Here is a 17422-nt window from a genome sequence, read left to right on the forward strand (position 1 = left end):
ATATTATACTTGTTAAATGTTAAACAGATTGCAGTATGAGATCAAAAGGATCAGAGTAAATCTATTATAGGTTTTAAATCACTTTATTTATTAAAGGAATAAAGGGGGCTTTTACAAGGGAACAGAGAGGGACAGAGGTAAATAGGGAGAGGGGTGGGAATGAGGACTCCTGCACTTACATGCCTGCTCCCTCCATTTGTACAAAGCAAGTCACCTCGAGTATACTTTAAGGTAGATAAGAGGAGCAATCATTTCTACTACATGCATATATGTGGATTACCACTGAGACAAACCTTTAAAGTACATACATCAGGCGACTTGGAAGCCGATCGACCACCTGATTCAATCATTATAATCGAATCGGATGAAAATCGGTGCTGCCAAGTGCATGCCCAACCAACAGTGTGACTAATTTCAGGCCGAAGTTGGTGGCATTACTCGATTGCACATTCTGCAAGATATAGGGCCGACTTGCTCGATCGTGTGCGTGGCGGTAATGGCATGTGATTTCAGGACGATTAAACTCCCAGCGCTGCCCCCCTAATGTTAAATGTCCCCCCTGGGAGAAAGCTGAGAGCCAAGTGGTGGACAGGTAATGTACATTGCACGGGGGAAACATTAATGGGGCAGCGAGGTGGCGGATGCGGCATCACTAGGCCAATTCCTGATCAATTGATTGAAACTGATTGGGAATCGGCCTGCAGTGTATGGACAGCCAGAGATTTGTCGCTTGGTTGAATCTGCTCATCATCGCTAGATGTATAGCTACCTTTAACTATATATTAATTGGTTGGTAGCTGGACAATTAACCAGCAGCTTCAAGGTTGGTTCACACTTGGTGGGCAAAACGCAAATCGCAATCACTATTTTGTGGCAAGAAATGTCATGATTTTGCAGTTCCCATTCAAGAGAATGAGAATTAAATCACGATCAGTGCAAAAATTTTAAAATTCTTCACACGTCAGCTAAAAAAAAAAATGGCATCCCACGGGAGCTACTCTCCAGCTTTTACTCAGCTAAAATTGAATCCACCCTTTGCTCCTCCATCATTTCCTGGTATGCGGGGGCAACCGCTAGTGACAAGTACAAACCTCCCTTTACCTCCCTCCACACCGCCAGAATGAAGAAAAGAGCCACCAGGATTTCACAAGATCCCTCCTACCCAGGTAGCCGCTTCTTTGTCTACCACAACCAATTCCGGGTACGATAACAGCATACTCGGGGAATAAAATTGATTCTGATTATAAAAATGCTGCTTGCAGCACATTTGAGTATGATCCTATAGAGATACATTTGTCACAATGCTTTGTCACATCACCACTATGCAGCTCTACCTTTCTCTGAAGCTGACCTTACTTTAGAGATTAGTGGTTTACCAGGGTAGATTTTCCTGACTGATTGTTATTTTATTCTCCTCACAGTGTGGGGATCCACTGCCTTACTTCCTTCTCCCCTTTCCATCTACTAGTAGTGAAAAATCATGTTTGCCTGGCAAGCCTTCAGCTTTATCATTATTAAACTTGGAGACAAGCAAGTATCACATATGTCAATAGGATTGTTGAGAACTCCCAGGTTAAACAATTTCAAAAACTACAAGAAGAATTCTCCCTACCTCACCATTGCTATCACACCTATCTACAGATCAAACATTTCTGATCTGTAGGTAGAATATAACGTAATTGACAGCTCTGTGCATGGAGGAGGGGTGGGGTACAGGGACAGACTTATTTGGAGCCTGGAAATTACCTTTCAGGGCTCGTTCAGACTATATGCGCTTCCGTGCGCATTTTGGCAGCGCGTATAGTGTGCGACACACAAGAACGGTAGAGGGGCATAGACAGCTCTTCTGCCGTTCCCACTATATGGGCTGCGCAGCAGCGTGATTGCACTATCACGTGCTGCATGCATTTTTGGGAATCGCAGCACAGATCCCATTTATTGTAATGAATGGGATCTGCAGCGCAGCGCATAGTAGCGCAGATGGCATGCGATTGGACACGTTGCGTTCCGATCGCACAGCCATCTGCGCTAAATGATGTGACCGAGGCCTAAAGAGTGTATTTCTAGATAGCTTCCCCCTCCCAGGTAAATAGGTAAGGAGGTAAAGGAGGAAAAACACCCATATTGTGAAAAAAAAATTTAAATAAAATATTGAAACGACTTTATTGTATTAGTTGAAAAACATATAATAAAGATGGCATCTGCCACATTCCTTTCCCTATAGATTTCCTTAAAGCGATGGTAGAGTAGATTGCTGTAATCTAAATATGCAGTACGACTGCATACCTCTCAGCCTTACTAACTTAGCAACACAATCAGTTTTCACTCCCCAGGATTTTCTTGGATGCTACCTAAGCCCTCAAATGTGTTTGAAGTTCTTGGTATACATGTCCAGTTGTGCCCTCTTGCCTCCTAGCTGACTTATACAATGGCATATGCACAAGCATAGATGCTAATCAAGGATTGCGAAAGGAAGAGGCAAGCCTGCACATGTGAACTCCTAAGGCCCATACACACGGCATACAAATGTCTGTACAGACACATGTTGAGCGACGGTTCGCGCAACGGTTTGAGCGATTCAACTGGTAAATCGCTTGTGACTTTTGTCTCACAAACCATCGCTTAGTCTGTTGGTGTCCTGTCGTGTGTACAAATGTCTTCTACAGAGTCGCTACCATAGTACTACTACTATACGTAGTCTGAGACAGACAGCTTCCGTCGTGTCTTCACTCGTTCTGTTGTCACGTATATACAACTGTCACGAACTCGAATTGTCGCTGCCATAAATATGCTGTTGTCTCTGTCTGTTTGTCGTTGCCTCACAACGACAGACAAATGTATGCCGTCTGTATGGGCCTCTATTTTTATCTGCTTTCTGGGTCCTGGCAGAGCTCAGAACAGAATAAGGCATTCAATAAAAATGACTGTGTTACTAAGGCGATAATAACCACCTGTTTAAAAACTAGCTCCATGCAGTAGCCTACAGTACTTACTGGTAGTCTCATTACAATTCTAAAGCTAATTATAACATCTGTATCTCTGCTACAGGTTTTCAGCAACAGTAGTGACTGCCTGTGAAATGGCTTTCTTCATACACATGTTACTCTCTAACTGCATCAGGTAAACAGTTTTGTTATTTTGAATTTTCTTCAATGACAGTGACATGTCATAGTAATAAAGATGTATTAAGGTTCTCCCTGTTTGAGAATATACTAGATTCAATTATGCATTTGTTTAAAAAATATCTACTCTTTCTTGACTAAAGCTTGCATGTATCCAAATGATGAAGAACAAGTACTCCTTCACTCTTTAAGTTTAAAGCTCATAGCAAGATCCTTTAATTAAGCATTTATCAAATCTTTATACAGTACAAGGTTTTCAATCCCTCTGTTGTAGCAGCATTGCATTCCTCATCTTTGAGTCTAACATACTGGGGATGTGGTGGAGGTTTATGTTAATGCTGCTCAGCAAACAGTTACTAGTGGTCTGCAGTCATGTGACAGGGAGAGAAGAGATTAACCCAACAGCTGCAAATTAAATTAAACAGAAGGAATATGACAAAGGATCAAAGGATCTTTGGGAGAAAGACTGGTTGACTGGGTGCAGGGGCGTAACAATAGACCCTGCAAGGGATGCCTCCGCAGGGGGGCTCAGAAGCCACAGGAAGCCCAGTGGGGGGAAAAGTTTGAGAGACTGACAACTAAGGGCATGGAGAAAAAACGTATTCTGCTCTTGTACCATTGTTATATTGACTGCATGTGTCCACCACACAGATAAGGAATCATACACACTTTGGAATTTGTACACTGTCCCTGCTAGAGATGGCCCGAACGGTTCGACTGCGAACTAATTCGCGCGAACATCGGTGGTTCGCATTCGCAGTGAACCGTGAACTTTGTGCGAGGTCGACCCGCCTCCTATACTACATCATTAGACTCAACTTTGACCCTCTACGTCACAGTCAGCAGACACAGAGCAGCCAATCAGGCTACACTCCCTCCTGGAAACCCCCCCCCCCCCTTCTATAAGGCAGCTGTGTCGGCCATTATCTCACTCATTGAGTGGCTGCAGTAATTAGAGAAGGGAGAGGAACCTACTGTAGACATAGGGAAAGCTTAGTTAGGCTCTAGTTAGGCTTGTTAGCTTGCTCCTTGCTGATACTTATTGCTAAAAAGCACCCCACAACAGCTCTTTTGAGAGCTAATGTTGTTCTTGTGATCTGTTTTTTTGTGTGTGTGTGTGGCCCACTGACACGTGCATATACAGCCCTGTCAGTCAGTCGCAGCTGGCCCTTGCTAATTCCTACTGTGCCACTGCCAGGCCCAGCACATTCAGTGCCTACCTTTTCACTGCATGTGTGTGACAACTGCACATTTGTAACACTAGTCGCTGCATACCTGTTCACGGTACCTGTGTGTGTGACAGATGCACATTTGTAATACCAGTCACTGCATACCTGTTCATGTTCACTGCACCTGCGTAACAGCAAGCAGTGTTATATACCTGTCTCTGCAAACCTGTTCACTGTACCTGTGTGTGTGACAGCTGCACATTGTATTGATACCAGCCCGTGCATACCTGTTCACTGCACCTGTGTGACAGCACACAGTTTTATATACCAGTCACTGCATACCTGTTCACTTTACCTGTGTGACTGCACATTGTATTAGTCAAGTCAGTGCATACCTTTCACTTCATCCCCCCAATATGGACAAAACAGGCAGAGGCAGAGCCAGAGGAAGGCCACCTGGCAGGTCTGTTCGAGGTCGTGCTGTCGTGATTTCATGCGGCCCTGGATCAAAGTACAGTGTTCAAAGTACAAAGTACAGAAGGCACGTGCCATCGACCCCCAAGATTGTCAGGACGTAGTTAACTATTTAACACAGAACACCTCATCTTCCTCCGCTTCCGCACGGAGCCATGACATATCTTCCTCCTCCTGCTCTGATTCTGGCAGCCCACTTAACACTCAGTCGGCCACCACCACCAAAGTGCCATCATCCCAGGGCTCAGCGGTGTGGAATTTTTTTTGTGTGTCTGCCTAAGATGAGAGCAATGCCATCTGCACTCTCTGCCACCAAAAATTTAGCTGCGGAAAGACCAAGACATGTGTAGGGACAACTTCCTTACGAAGGCACATGATGACAAAGCACAAACTGCAATGGGATGACCACCTAAGGAAAATCAGCACACAAAAGCAAAGCCAAAACCGCAGTGGAAGATACCAGGCTGCAATTATTTCTCAAAAAAGGCGATACCCAAACTGTACCGTGATGTTGAAAGGCAAGTGGTGTCATTTCTGGCACACAGCGTTGGGTCAAGGGTCCATCTGACCACGTGGTCTGCAAAGCACGGTCACTCAGGCCTGCCAAAAGACTAAGTCAGTCCCCACACACAGCATCTCTGCCTGCACGCCATGTGACTGCCTGCCCCAAGACTAAGTCGGTCACCAGTCCCCACACAGCATCTCTGCCTGCAGGCTGCTTGACTGCCTTCTCCGCCACCACCAACAGGGTCCAGGACTCCAGGTGGATTCCTGAATTGTTAAGGCCACTGCTAGCAGCGGCCGCTAACAAAAACAATAACAATTTTTTCTGGTGTGTGTACATGCCTGCCTAATTTTTTCTGGCTGCACTGCGGCTGCAACAACAAAACAAAAGGCATGTACATGTGTCAATTCCCCTTCGTGATCGTTACCTTGCCGCGGTGAAGGGGCTTGCGTATCACAATGAAGCAATGACCGCCGGCTATATGAGGGTGTCGGGGGGGGGGCACACCCAAGATAATAAGGTTGTTACTTCATTGTGTACAAACCAAATTCGATCAGCCGGACAGTCACTGTTGTTCTATCATTGAGCTACCACAGCCCGGCAACCATATGGGCTTGAAAACCGCCATGGCCTGCACTTTCGCCATGGTGCGCACCAATCCAGCAAGGCCATCACTACACAAACCACTGTTTGCGGTGCATTACACAGTGAGTTTGGTGTGTCAGTATGAAGCAGTACACTAATTACACTACCTGATTGATGTATACATGCAAGATGTTTTAAAGCACTTTATGCCTCCAATTTAGCATTGCAATGTGATTTCTGCCCTTAAAACGCTGCTGTGCATCAAATCCAGATTGTTCCCCGGGACTTTTGGGGTGTATCCTACTCCGCCATGCAAAACTCCAGGAGTTAGACCCCTTGAAACATCTTTTCCATCACTTTTGTTGCCAGCATAAATGTTTGTATCTTTCAAAGTTTGCCTCCCCATTGAAGTCTATTGCGGTTCGCGAAGTTCACGCAAACCCGAACTTTTGCGGAAGTTCGCATTCGAGGTTCGCGAACCTAAAATCGGAGGTTCGAGCCATCTCTAGTCCCTGCTCCCTAGGGTTCGTAAAAAACATCTGTCTCACACTGCAGCAAAGGTCTGATGACTTCATGTACAACTTTACAAACAAAGGAGTCACAGGTTGAAAAAGTTGTAGACTGGTCCTTAATCCCTCTGAAGAGATTCCTAGATTCTTATCACACACAGGCTAATGACCTTATGGTGTCTGATTACCACAGTGGAGTGGGTAAGATTGATGTCTGACTGTTGCTGCCTCATTGAGAGCTTGTTGTCTCATACTGAGTCCAAGATCCTGTATTAACAGTATCAATCAGTGACATTCTGAATGTTTTGCCAAAGTTTCAGTGAATACCATATCTTATGTTCAGCATGTCATTGTTGTTCCTCCATATAGCATGTGCTCTCATGTAGTAAAATAACACGGCTCTGTGTGTATGTATGTACTGGGAGCAGAGCTGCGACGAGGCACATGTCGGCTGCAAGGGGCTGGAGGAAGCCCCGGGTAAGTAGATCTGGGGGTGGCATAGATTGCCTGACATTTCCTTTAAGTCTAAGTGTTTTTATCTGCATGGGGAAATCACATTGGTCCTCAGTTTTCCTGTGCAGAAAGTGAGAGGGTTGGGGGGGGGGGGGGGGGCATCCAAAGTTTCACAGGGGGGCCCAGTGATGTCTAGTTACGCCCCTGACTGGGTGGACTCACAACTTAAACCCTTGGTACGTTGTCTTCCTAGTTTTATTCGTGACACAAAGCATGTTCTATCCAGTTTTGAGAATGTTTCATGCTCAAGCAAATTTGTGTGGGTAACGCTCGATGTGAGAACATTATACTCGTCAATTCCTCATGGATTTGCCCATAAGGTTATTTAATACCATCTTCAGAGGTACTCTTGTTATCCCAACACAGATTTTTGTTTGGCTGTGTGTGGAGTTTCCTCTAACATAATTTCAATCATGTTCCATGGTATGGCAGATATATTGATGGCCTGCTTTTTGTATGGCCAGGTCTAGTTGACCTAATTCAGGATTTTCATACATACTGAACAATAATGATCTTAATTTAAATTTCACTATCTCTTGTAACAGAGATTATTCATTTCTTGGATATCACTTTAATGGGGCATAGTGCAGAGTGTGAGAGTCCTCTCTAAGACTCATTGTAAGCCATGTTTGTGGAATTCTGTACTGCAAGCTAGAAGTTGCTATCCGCAACATACTGTTAGACCTCTCCTGGTAGTCGAGTTCATTCGCGCAAGAAGGAATTGTTCCACGGTGGAATCCCTAAGGGATAACTTTAAGGGACTTCTTGAGGCCAGACCAGAAAGAGAGGGCTTGATTCACTAAACCGTGATAAAACATATCACAGTCGTGTTAGCGTTTTCACATACAATCGCTTATTCTTGCGATTGCGTGCAAAAACATGCGTGAAACCGGTAGTGCAGCCGTGATATCACGGTTTCGTGAATCAAGCCCTATATGATAATGTCAAAATACGCCAGGTTTTGCTTCTACAGAGCACCTGACTTGGGAGCTGTCCTGTACCCAAGCTTTTACACCTCCTCTGACTCTGCCCCACAAAAGTGTCTCTCTATCACAGGTTCATCTCCATGATATTGTGCTGCACATGACAGGGCAGGGTAGACAAGTTGTCTCCTTTTCTAGTGGTGGTGCACATCTGATCCGGCAATACATTAATCTGAACTCTTATACAGGACAGAAGGAAAACATAGCGGAATGCACCCTGTATTTATTTGGAGAGTTATTAGATGGATTGATGGATTATGGATAGATTTAAGTACTTTAGGTACTAGACTAAAGCTAAAAAAAATACAGAATGTAAAATTATTATTATATGCTTATTTGGCAGCTTTTGGGAAATAACTGTTTGCTTGTTTATTTTTAGGTGTCAGACAGAGCCCCGTTTATACATTTGCTTAAGGAAAACTGCCCACATGGGAGGATTTCAGAAATTCCTTGGATATGGCATACTATCAGTGGCTTGCTTCCTTCACCCAGTGCTGGTCTGGCATGTCACAATTCCAGGTATTACCACTGCTCGCTGTATTCTTCACTGAATTAAGCACTGGTCCCTAATTCTTAGGTCTGGTCAAGCATTTGTACAGCAGCCCCTGATCCACACTCCCTTTCCAATGCATCAGTGGGGGAACCGGACTACTGGGTCATTTTGTGTAATAGCCAGCTGCATCCATTGTCCTCCCTCCAGCTCTATAAACCTCTCTTGTTGTCTCCTCATCCATAGCAACAGAACACTTCACTAGCCCACTATGCCAGTGACACGTGTGTAGAACAATGAGCCCCAAACGGGTGCATGAAATAGAGGTGCTATGAAAAAAGGGCACGGGATATAGCCGAATTTCTAATTTTACAATAATAACTACAAAAATATCGGTATAGAAATACATTTCTTTTTAAATTATCACTTTGTGTAAAATTCATTGTTAACGATTTCCATTATTCCAGAGACACATACTTTATGTCTAATCATGTTTCCGTGTAACATTTAGCAGAAACTATCAATACATGTTACCGGAAAAATACACATACAGTATAAATTTAACGGTAAAAAAACATTAGTTGTAACCTTAATCATATATTTTGGTTTTTGAAAAATTTTAGTAGTATAAATTTAGCAGTAAAAAACATTAGTTGTAATCTTAATAATATATTTTCATTTCTGATAAATTGTTGTGGCTAATTTTGAAGTCTAATATAACACGTTTCCATAAATAAAACAGTATTTGAGTGTTAGTGATTAACGTGATTAAAAAAATAGAGTCAAAGTTTGTTTTATTACAAAAACGAACCCTACTCTCACACAGAACCCTCCCTCTACCTATCCCCAACCCTTAGACCCCCCTGGTTAGTGGTGTAGCTAAGAAGCTGTGGGCCCTAACCCTAACCGCCCCCCTGTTGGTGCCTAACCCTAACTACCCCCCCTGTTGGTGGTTCCTAACCCTAAGACTCCGCTGGTGGTGCCTAACCCTAAGACCCCCCTAACCCAAAGAAAGTTTGCTTTATTACTAAACATGACCCTACTCTCACACAGAACCCTCCCTCTACCTATCTCTAACCATTAGACCCCCCTGGTGATGCCTATTGCCTAACCCTAAGACCCCCCCTGGTGGTACCTAACCCTAAGACCCCCCTGTTGGTGCCTAACCCTAACCACCCCCCTCTTGATGCCTAACCCTAAGACACCCCTATTGGTGCCTAACCCTAAGACCCCCTGGTGGTGCCTAACCCTAAGACACCCCTGGTGTTGCCTAACCACCCCCCTGGTGGTGCCTAACCCTAACCCCCCCCCCCCGGTGGTGCTTAACCCTAAGAAAGTTTGTTTTATTACTACTGAACCTAACCCTACTCTCACACAGAACCCTCCCTCTACCTATCTTTAACTCTAAAACCCCCCTGGTGGTGCCTAACCCTAAGACCCCCCTGGTGGTGCCTAACCCTAAGACCCCCCTGGTGGTGCCTAACCCTAAGAAAGTTTGTTTTATTACTACTAAACCTAACCCTAATATCACACAAAACCCTCCCTCTACCTATCCCTAACTCTTAGACCCCCCGGTGGTGCCTAACCCTAAGAGCCCCCTGGATATGCCTAACCCTAAGACCCCCCTGTTGGTGCCTAACCCTAACCACCCCCCTGGTGGTGCCTAAACCTATGACTCCCCTGGTGGTGCCTAACCCTAAGACCCCCCTGGTGGTGCCTAATCCTAACCCCCCCCCCCCTTGTGGTGCTTAACCCTAAGACCCCTCTGGTAGTGCCTAACCCTAAAATATTCCTGGTGGTGCCTAACTCTAAGACCCCCCCCCCCCCCGGTGGTGCCTAACCCTAAGAATGAAAAAACGGTATGTGAAAATTATTTTTAAAAAAAGTAAAATGACATGTCAAAATGAGAATTAACATAATTATAGTTCTCAATAGGACTTCGGAAATTAAAAATGTCAAAAAGAATGTAAAAGTGATATAAAAAAAAGGAAAATTACATGTCAAAACAATACTTCACAAAAACAAAAAAAAAAGACCCCCGGAACTCGCTAGCCTCTATTAAATGGTGAACCCTAAATAGAGAGCATAGGTCTGGAAATATGCATGCACATCAAAAAATTGGTATCCAGACTTTGTTTTAAGTCACCGTTTAACTTTATTTAGAAAAAACACACAACATATAGTTACATAGTTATTTGGGTTGAAAAAAGACATACGTCCATCGAGTTCAACCAGAGAACAAAGTACAACACCAGCCTGCTCCCTCACATATCCCTGTTAATCCAGAGGAAGGCGAAAAACCCTTACAAGGCATGGTCCAATTAGCCCCAAAAGGGAATAAATTCCTTCCCGACTCCAGATGGCAATCAGATAAAATCCCTGGGTCAACATCACTGGGCATTACCTAGTAATTGTAGCCATGGATGTCTTTCAACACAAGGAAAGCATCTAAGCCCCCTTTAAATGCAGGTATAGAATTTGCCATAACCATGGCCGGCCTTTGACTTGAGCGACTGGAGCGGTCGCTCAGGGCGCCGGCTTCCAGGGGGGCGCAAGTGCATTCATCTACCTTGTCTGGACTGGCCATGGCCGCATTTTACCTGGCTGCGGGCTCCGGGTCTGTCTGTGGCTGCTGCGAGTGGTAGCGCCGCCTCCACCCCCTGGTACCAATGAGGGTGAAGACTCTCCAGGAACCTGCTGCTGCCTCTTGCGGAGTGTATGTGAGCCGTGCGTGCCAGCAGTGCAGCCCCTCGCTCACAGCGATGTCTAAATGGATGGCTGCTTCTATGGAGGATGCAGGCAGCTCCAGAGCTGCACACTTCAAATCAGAGACTTGTCACTCCTGACTTCAGGCCATCTTCTGGCCCCAGCTACACTATGCACTAAAGGGGGATCTGCCTATACATACTAAACAAGAAAGACTGTTTTTTGCTGTTACTTTTTATTTTTGCTAAAATAAAAGTGAGTGGCCCATATGCAATTAACTTTTTCTCCTGAGTTTTCTCCTAGGTGATATTTTCACAACTTGTCATAAAATGCACTTTAAACCACCAACAAGCAAGAAAAAACAATAATTTTGTTAGCACCTTTTCACCAACTTTTAGGTAATTTTTCAATTGTAAAATGCTGAAAAGTTTCCTTATTTTAAAGCGAAGATGAAAATTATCTCCTAGGAGATATCTCAGGAGAAAAGGTGAATTGCATATGGATCTGTGTGTGTGTGTGTGTTTGCGCAGAATTCCACATCTTAATCACTCTTACTGTAAAGAACCCTTTCCTAAATAAATGGCTAAAACATTTTCCCTACATGCACAGATCATGTCCTCTAGTCCTTTAAGAAGGTCTAGGGACAAAAAGCTCATCCACAAAGCTTTTATATTGCCCTCTGATGTATTTATACATGTTACTTAGATTCCCTCTAAGGCGTCTTTTCTCTAGATTAAATAAACCCAGTTTATCTAACCTTTCTTGGTAAGTGAGACCTTCCATCCCTTGTATCAATGTTGTTGCTCGTCTCTGCACCTGCTCTAATACTGCAATATCTTTCCTGTAATGTGGTGCCCAGAGCTGAATTCCATATTCCAGATGTGGCCTTACTAGAGAGTTAAACAGGGGCAATATTATGCTAGCATCTCGGGTTTTTATTTCCCTTTTAATGCATCCCAAAATTTTATCAGCTTTAGCTACAGCGGCTTGGCATTGAATACGATTATTTAACTTGTTGTCGATGAGAACTCCTAAGTCCTTCTCCAAGTTTGATGTCCCCAACTGTATCCCATTTATTTTGTATTGTGCTAGACCATTGGTGCGACGAAAATGCATGACTTTACATTTTTCAACATTGAATTTCATCTGCCATTTATGTGCCCATATAGCCATCCTATCCAGATCCTGTTGCAATATGTCACTATCTTCCTGAGAGTTGATGATTCTGCACAATTTTGTATCATCTGCAAAAATAGCAACATTGCTTTCTACTGCATCTACTAGGTCATTAATAAATAAATTGAAGAGCACTGGACCCAGTACAGACCCCTGTGGGACCCCACTGCTAACAGTCACCCATTTTAAAGCGGAATATAACCCTGCATTTCAACTTTGCTCTAAAACATTATTTACAGTATATTATATGCAACCAGCATTTTTTTTTTTTTTTACTAGACCAGCATTGGAAGGGTTACACAGGGCTTTAAAGTTCCTGGAGATTTCTGCAGACGCATCCGAAGCTGACATAGATACCTTTTGTTTACATAAATGTATCTAAGTGTTGAATGTGACTCACTGTCTCTGACTGAGAAGGAGCTGGAGGACAGCCAAAGAGTGTGTAACATTTCTCAATAGATACATTTAACTAAATAGAATGTAACAATCTGAACTTCTGCATATCTCTCCACGGAACTTTAAACCTCTGTGTTTAACCCTTCCAATGCTGGTCTAGTAAAAAAAAAAATGCTTTTTGCATATAATATGCTGTAAATAATGTTTTAGAGCAAAGTTGAAATGCAGGGTTATATTCCGCTTTAAGTATGATCCATTGACCACAACTCTTTGTTTTCTTTCCATTAGCCAGTTCCCTATCCATGCACACAGACTCTTCCCCAGTCCTTGCATCCTCAACTTTTACACCAGACTTTTGTGGGGAACAGTGTCGAAGGCCTAAGCAAAGTCCAAGTATATCACATCTACAGCATTCCCAACATCCACATTAGCGTTCACTACCTCATAAAAGCTGAGCATGTTAGTCAAACAGGACCTGTCTTTAGTAAACCCATGCTGATGCTGAGAAAGCTTATTTTCTACTATGAAGTCATGTATAGTATCTCTTAGTAGCCCCTCAAATAGTTTGCACACAACTGATGCTAAAGGGAACCTAAACTGAGAAGGGTATAGATTTTTCCTTTTAAAATAATACCAGTTGCCTGACTCTCCTGCTCATCCTGTGTCTCTAATACTTTTAGCCACAGCCCCTCAACAAGCATGCAGATCAGGTGCTCTGACTGAAGTCAGACTGGATTACCTGCATGCTTGTTTCAGGTATGTTATGCAGCCACTACTGCAGCCAAAGACATCAGCAGGACTGCCAGGCAACTGGTATTGTTTCACAGGAAACACCCATATCCCTCTCAGTAAAGGTAGCCATACACTGGTCGATTTGCCATCAGATTCAACCAACAGATAGATCCCTCTCTGATCGAATCTGATCAGAGAGGGATCGTATGGCTACCTTTTACTGCGAACAGATTGTGAACCGATTTCAGACTGAAACCGTTCACAATCTGTTGTGGTGGTGGTGCTGCTGCCGCCGCTCCCGCCCGCATGCCCGCATACATTACCTGCTCCACCAGCATGACTGCCCCCGGTCACGGCTGCTCCGTCTCCGCTCTGGTCTCCAGGTCCGGCATGCTTTACTTCTTTCTGCCCGGCAGGAAGTTTAAACAGTAGAGCGCACTCTACTGTTTAAACTTCCTGCCGGGCAGGAGTAACTGAAGCATACCGGAGACCAGAGCGGATACGGAGCAGCGGTGACCGGGGGCAGTCGCGCCGGCGGAGCAGGTAATGTATTGCCGCTCTATTGCGTCGGTCGTCGGGCACTTGAACGCCACTAGCGATGCGCTCCCTACCCACGAGCGATCGACGGTAATTTTCCGCACGGAGCGATCGACGGGATCGGACGAAATGGATCGAAATTCGGCGTGTGGCGCGAACGATTGGCAGCAGATTCGATCCCAGTGATCGAATCTGCTGTCGAAACGGCAGCAAATCGGGCCAGTGTATGGCCAGCTTTAAGGTTCCCTTTAAGCTTACAGGTCTATAATTTCCTGGATCTGATTTTTTGCCCTTCTTAAGTAATGGGAAAACGTGGGCTATACGCTGATCCACTGGGACTCTGCCAGTTGAAAGAGAGTCACAAAAGATAAGATAAAGGGGTTTATCTATAACAGAACTTAATTCCCTTAGGACCCGAGGATGCATGCCATCCGGGACAGGTGCCTTATCTATTTTTAATTTGTTTAGTCTTGCCTTCACTTCTTCCTGCATTACATGTTTAATATTACAATTGGAAGATTGAGACTCTTCCGCATCTGTCATTTGCAACAGTGATGTTTCCCTTGTGAAGACAAGCAAAGTAAGCATTTAATAACTGCCTTACCTTGGTCGTCCACCATTGAGTTCCCACCCTCATCCTTTAGGAGTCCAATACAGTCAACCTTTATTTTTTTAGAGTTGATGTACTTGTGCAACTTCTTTGGGTTAGATTTGATATCCCTAGCGATTTGATTTTCAGCTTCAATCTTTGCCAGCCTAATTTCTTTTTTACAACTTTTATTGCACTCCTTATAATTGCTTAATGCAGCCTCAGTCCCCTCCTGTTTTAAGACCTTATAGGCATTCTTTTCCCCCTTATTCTATCTCTAACCTTTCTATTCATCCATAGACGCCTTTTATTATTCCTAGACGTTTTGTTCCCATATGGGATATACAGTGGCTTGCTAAAGTATTCGGCCCCCTTGAAGTATTCCACATTTTGTCAATTTACTGCCACAAACATGAATCAATTGTATTGAAATTCCACGTGAAAGACCAATACAAAGTGGTGTACACGTGAGAAGTGGAACGAACATCATACAGGATTCCAAACATTTTTTACAAATAAATAACTGCAAAGTGGGGGGTGCGTAATTATTCAGCCCCCTGAGTCAATACTTTGTAGAACCACCTCTTGCTGCAATTACAGCTGCCAGTCTTTTAGGGTATGTCTCTACCAGCTTTGCACATCTAGAGACTGAAATCCTTGCCCATTCTTCTTTGCAAACAGCTCCAGCTCAGTCAGATTAGATGGACAGCGTTTGTGAACAGCCGTATTCAGATCTTGCCACAGATTCTCGATTGGATTTAGATCTGGACTTTGACTGGGCCATTGTAACACAGGGATATGTTTTGTTTTAAACCATTCCATTGTTGACCTGGCTTTATGTTTAGGGTCATTGTCCTGCTGGAAGGTGAACCTCCGCCCCAGTCTCAAGTCTTTTGCAGACTCCAATAGGTTTTCTTCCAAGATTGCCCTGTATTTGGCTCCATCCATCTTCCTATCAACTCTGACCAGCTTCCCTGTCCCTGCTGAAGAGAAGCACCCCCAGAGCATGATGCTGCCACCACCATATATGACAGTGAGGATGGTGTGTTCAGAGTGATGTGGAGTGTTAGTTTTCCGCCACATATAGCATTTTGCATTTTGGCCAAAAAGTTCCGTTTTGGTCTCATCTGACCAGAGCACCTTCTTCCACATGTTTGCTGTGTCCCCCACATGGCTTGTGGCAAACTGCAAATTGGGCTTTTTATGCTTTTCTGTTAACAATGGATTTCTTCTTGCCATTCTTCCATAAAGGCTAACTTTGTGCAGTGCGCAACTAATAGTTGTCCTATGGACAGATTCCCCCACCTGAGCTGTAGATCTCTGCAGCTCGTCCAGAGTCACCATGGGCCTCTTGACTGCATTTCTGATCAGCGCTCTCCGTGTTCGGCCTGTGAATTTAGGTAGACGGCCATATCTTGGTAGGTTTACAGTTGTGCCATACTCCTTCCATTTCTGAATGATCACTTGAACAGTGCTCCGTGGGATGTTCAAGGCTTTGGAAATCTTTTTGTAGCCTAAGCCTGCTTTAAATTTCTCAATAACTTTATCCCTGACCTGTCTGGTGTGTTCTTTGGACTTCATGGTGTTGTTGCTCCCAATATTCTCTTAGACAACCTCTGAGGCCGTCACAGAGCAGCTGTATTTGTACTGACATTAGATTACACACAGGTGCACTCTATTTAGTCATTAGCACTCATCAGGCAATGTCTATGGGCAACTGACTGCACTCAGACCAAAGGGGGCTAAATAATTACGCACACGCCACTTTGCAGTTATTTATTTGTAAAAAATGTTTGGAATCATGTATGATTTTCGTTCCACTTCTCACGTGTACACCACTTTGTATTGGTCTTTCACAAGGAATTCCAATAAAATTGATTCATGGTTGTGACAGTAATGTGACAAAATGTGGAAAACTTCAAGGGGGCCGAATACTTTTGCAAGCCACTGTACCTACTACAATATTGATTGAGAATAAGTTTTAAAGTTTAAAAGCTTGCCATTTCCCTTCAGTGTCCTCCCCTTGTAGTACATTATCCCAGTTCACCAAACTTAGTGCCTGCTTGAGTTGATTGAACTTTGCTTTTCTAAAATTCATAGTTTTAGTGGTCCCACTGCCCCATGGCCTATCAGTCACCAGATCACATGTTATCATGTTGTGATCACTATTTCCCAAATGTTCTTGAACTTGCACATTTGATACATTATCTGGTCTATTTGAAATGATCAAATCCAGTAACGCATTCCCCCTAGTTGGTTCCATTACCATTTGAGTCAGGTAACTGTCCTGTAGTGATGTCAGAAATCTGCTGCTTTTACCAGAATGGGTAGCCTCAATACTAACTCCAGTCAATGTCTGGAAAGTTGAAGTCACCCATAACTATGACCTCATTTTTACTTGCAGCTTTTTCAATCTGCTGTAGTAATTGCAGTTCTGCAGCTTCATGAATATGTGGTGGCATGTAGCATACCCCAACAAGCAATTGGCAACCTTTATTTCCACCATGGATATTTACCCAAACGGACTCCACATCTTCGCAATCTTCATCCATCTCATCATTTAGGACAGCAATAAAAGTTCTTAACAAAGAGACAAACCCCTCCACCTTTTTCCCTGTTCTATTCTTCCTAAACACATTGTATCCCTCTAAATTCGCTATCCAGTCATGGCTTTCATCCATCCATGTCTGGGTTATTCCCACAATGTCATAGCCTTTGCCAAGCAGAATGAACTCTAGTTCGTCCATTTTATTTGCAAGGCTCCTAGCATTGGTTACCATGCACTTTATATTTTTACCACCACATTTTCCAATTTTGGTTACCTGAAATGGGCTACTTGAAGTTTTACCAGCCTCCTTACTCTTCTACCCCGTCTCCCAGTGCCCCAGCGTCAGGTCCCATGCAGCTCTGAATCATGAGATCTGATTGTGGAGAGG

General features: G+C 43.9%; 1 protein-coding gene across 2 annotated transcripts in view; it reads left to right on the forward strand.

The window, feature by feature from the left end:
* TMEM72 (transmembrane protein 72) overlaps window positions 1-17422 on the forward strand; it is a 103956-nt gene that overhangs the window by 63748 nt on the left and 22786 nt on the right. For both annotated transcript variants that reach the window (XM_068258015.1, XM_068258014.1), the window contains exons 3-4: window positions 3049-3120; window positions 8240-8379. In XM_068258015.1, the coding sequence (XP_068114116.1) occupies window positions 3049-3120; window positions 8240-8379 (212 nt within the window). The remainder of the gene's footprint in view (window positions 1-3048; window positions 3121-8239; window positions 8380-17422) is intronic.

The sequence above is a fragment of the Hyperolius riggenbachi genome, chromosome 10 (assembly GCF_040937935.1).
Source record: "Hyperolius riggenbachi isolate aHypRig1 chromosome 10, aHypRig1.pri, whole genome shotgun sequence".
NCBI lineage: Eukaryota > Metazoa > Chordata > Amphibia > Anura > Hyperoliidae > Hyperolius > Hyperolius riggenbachi.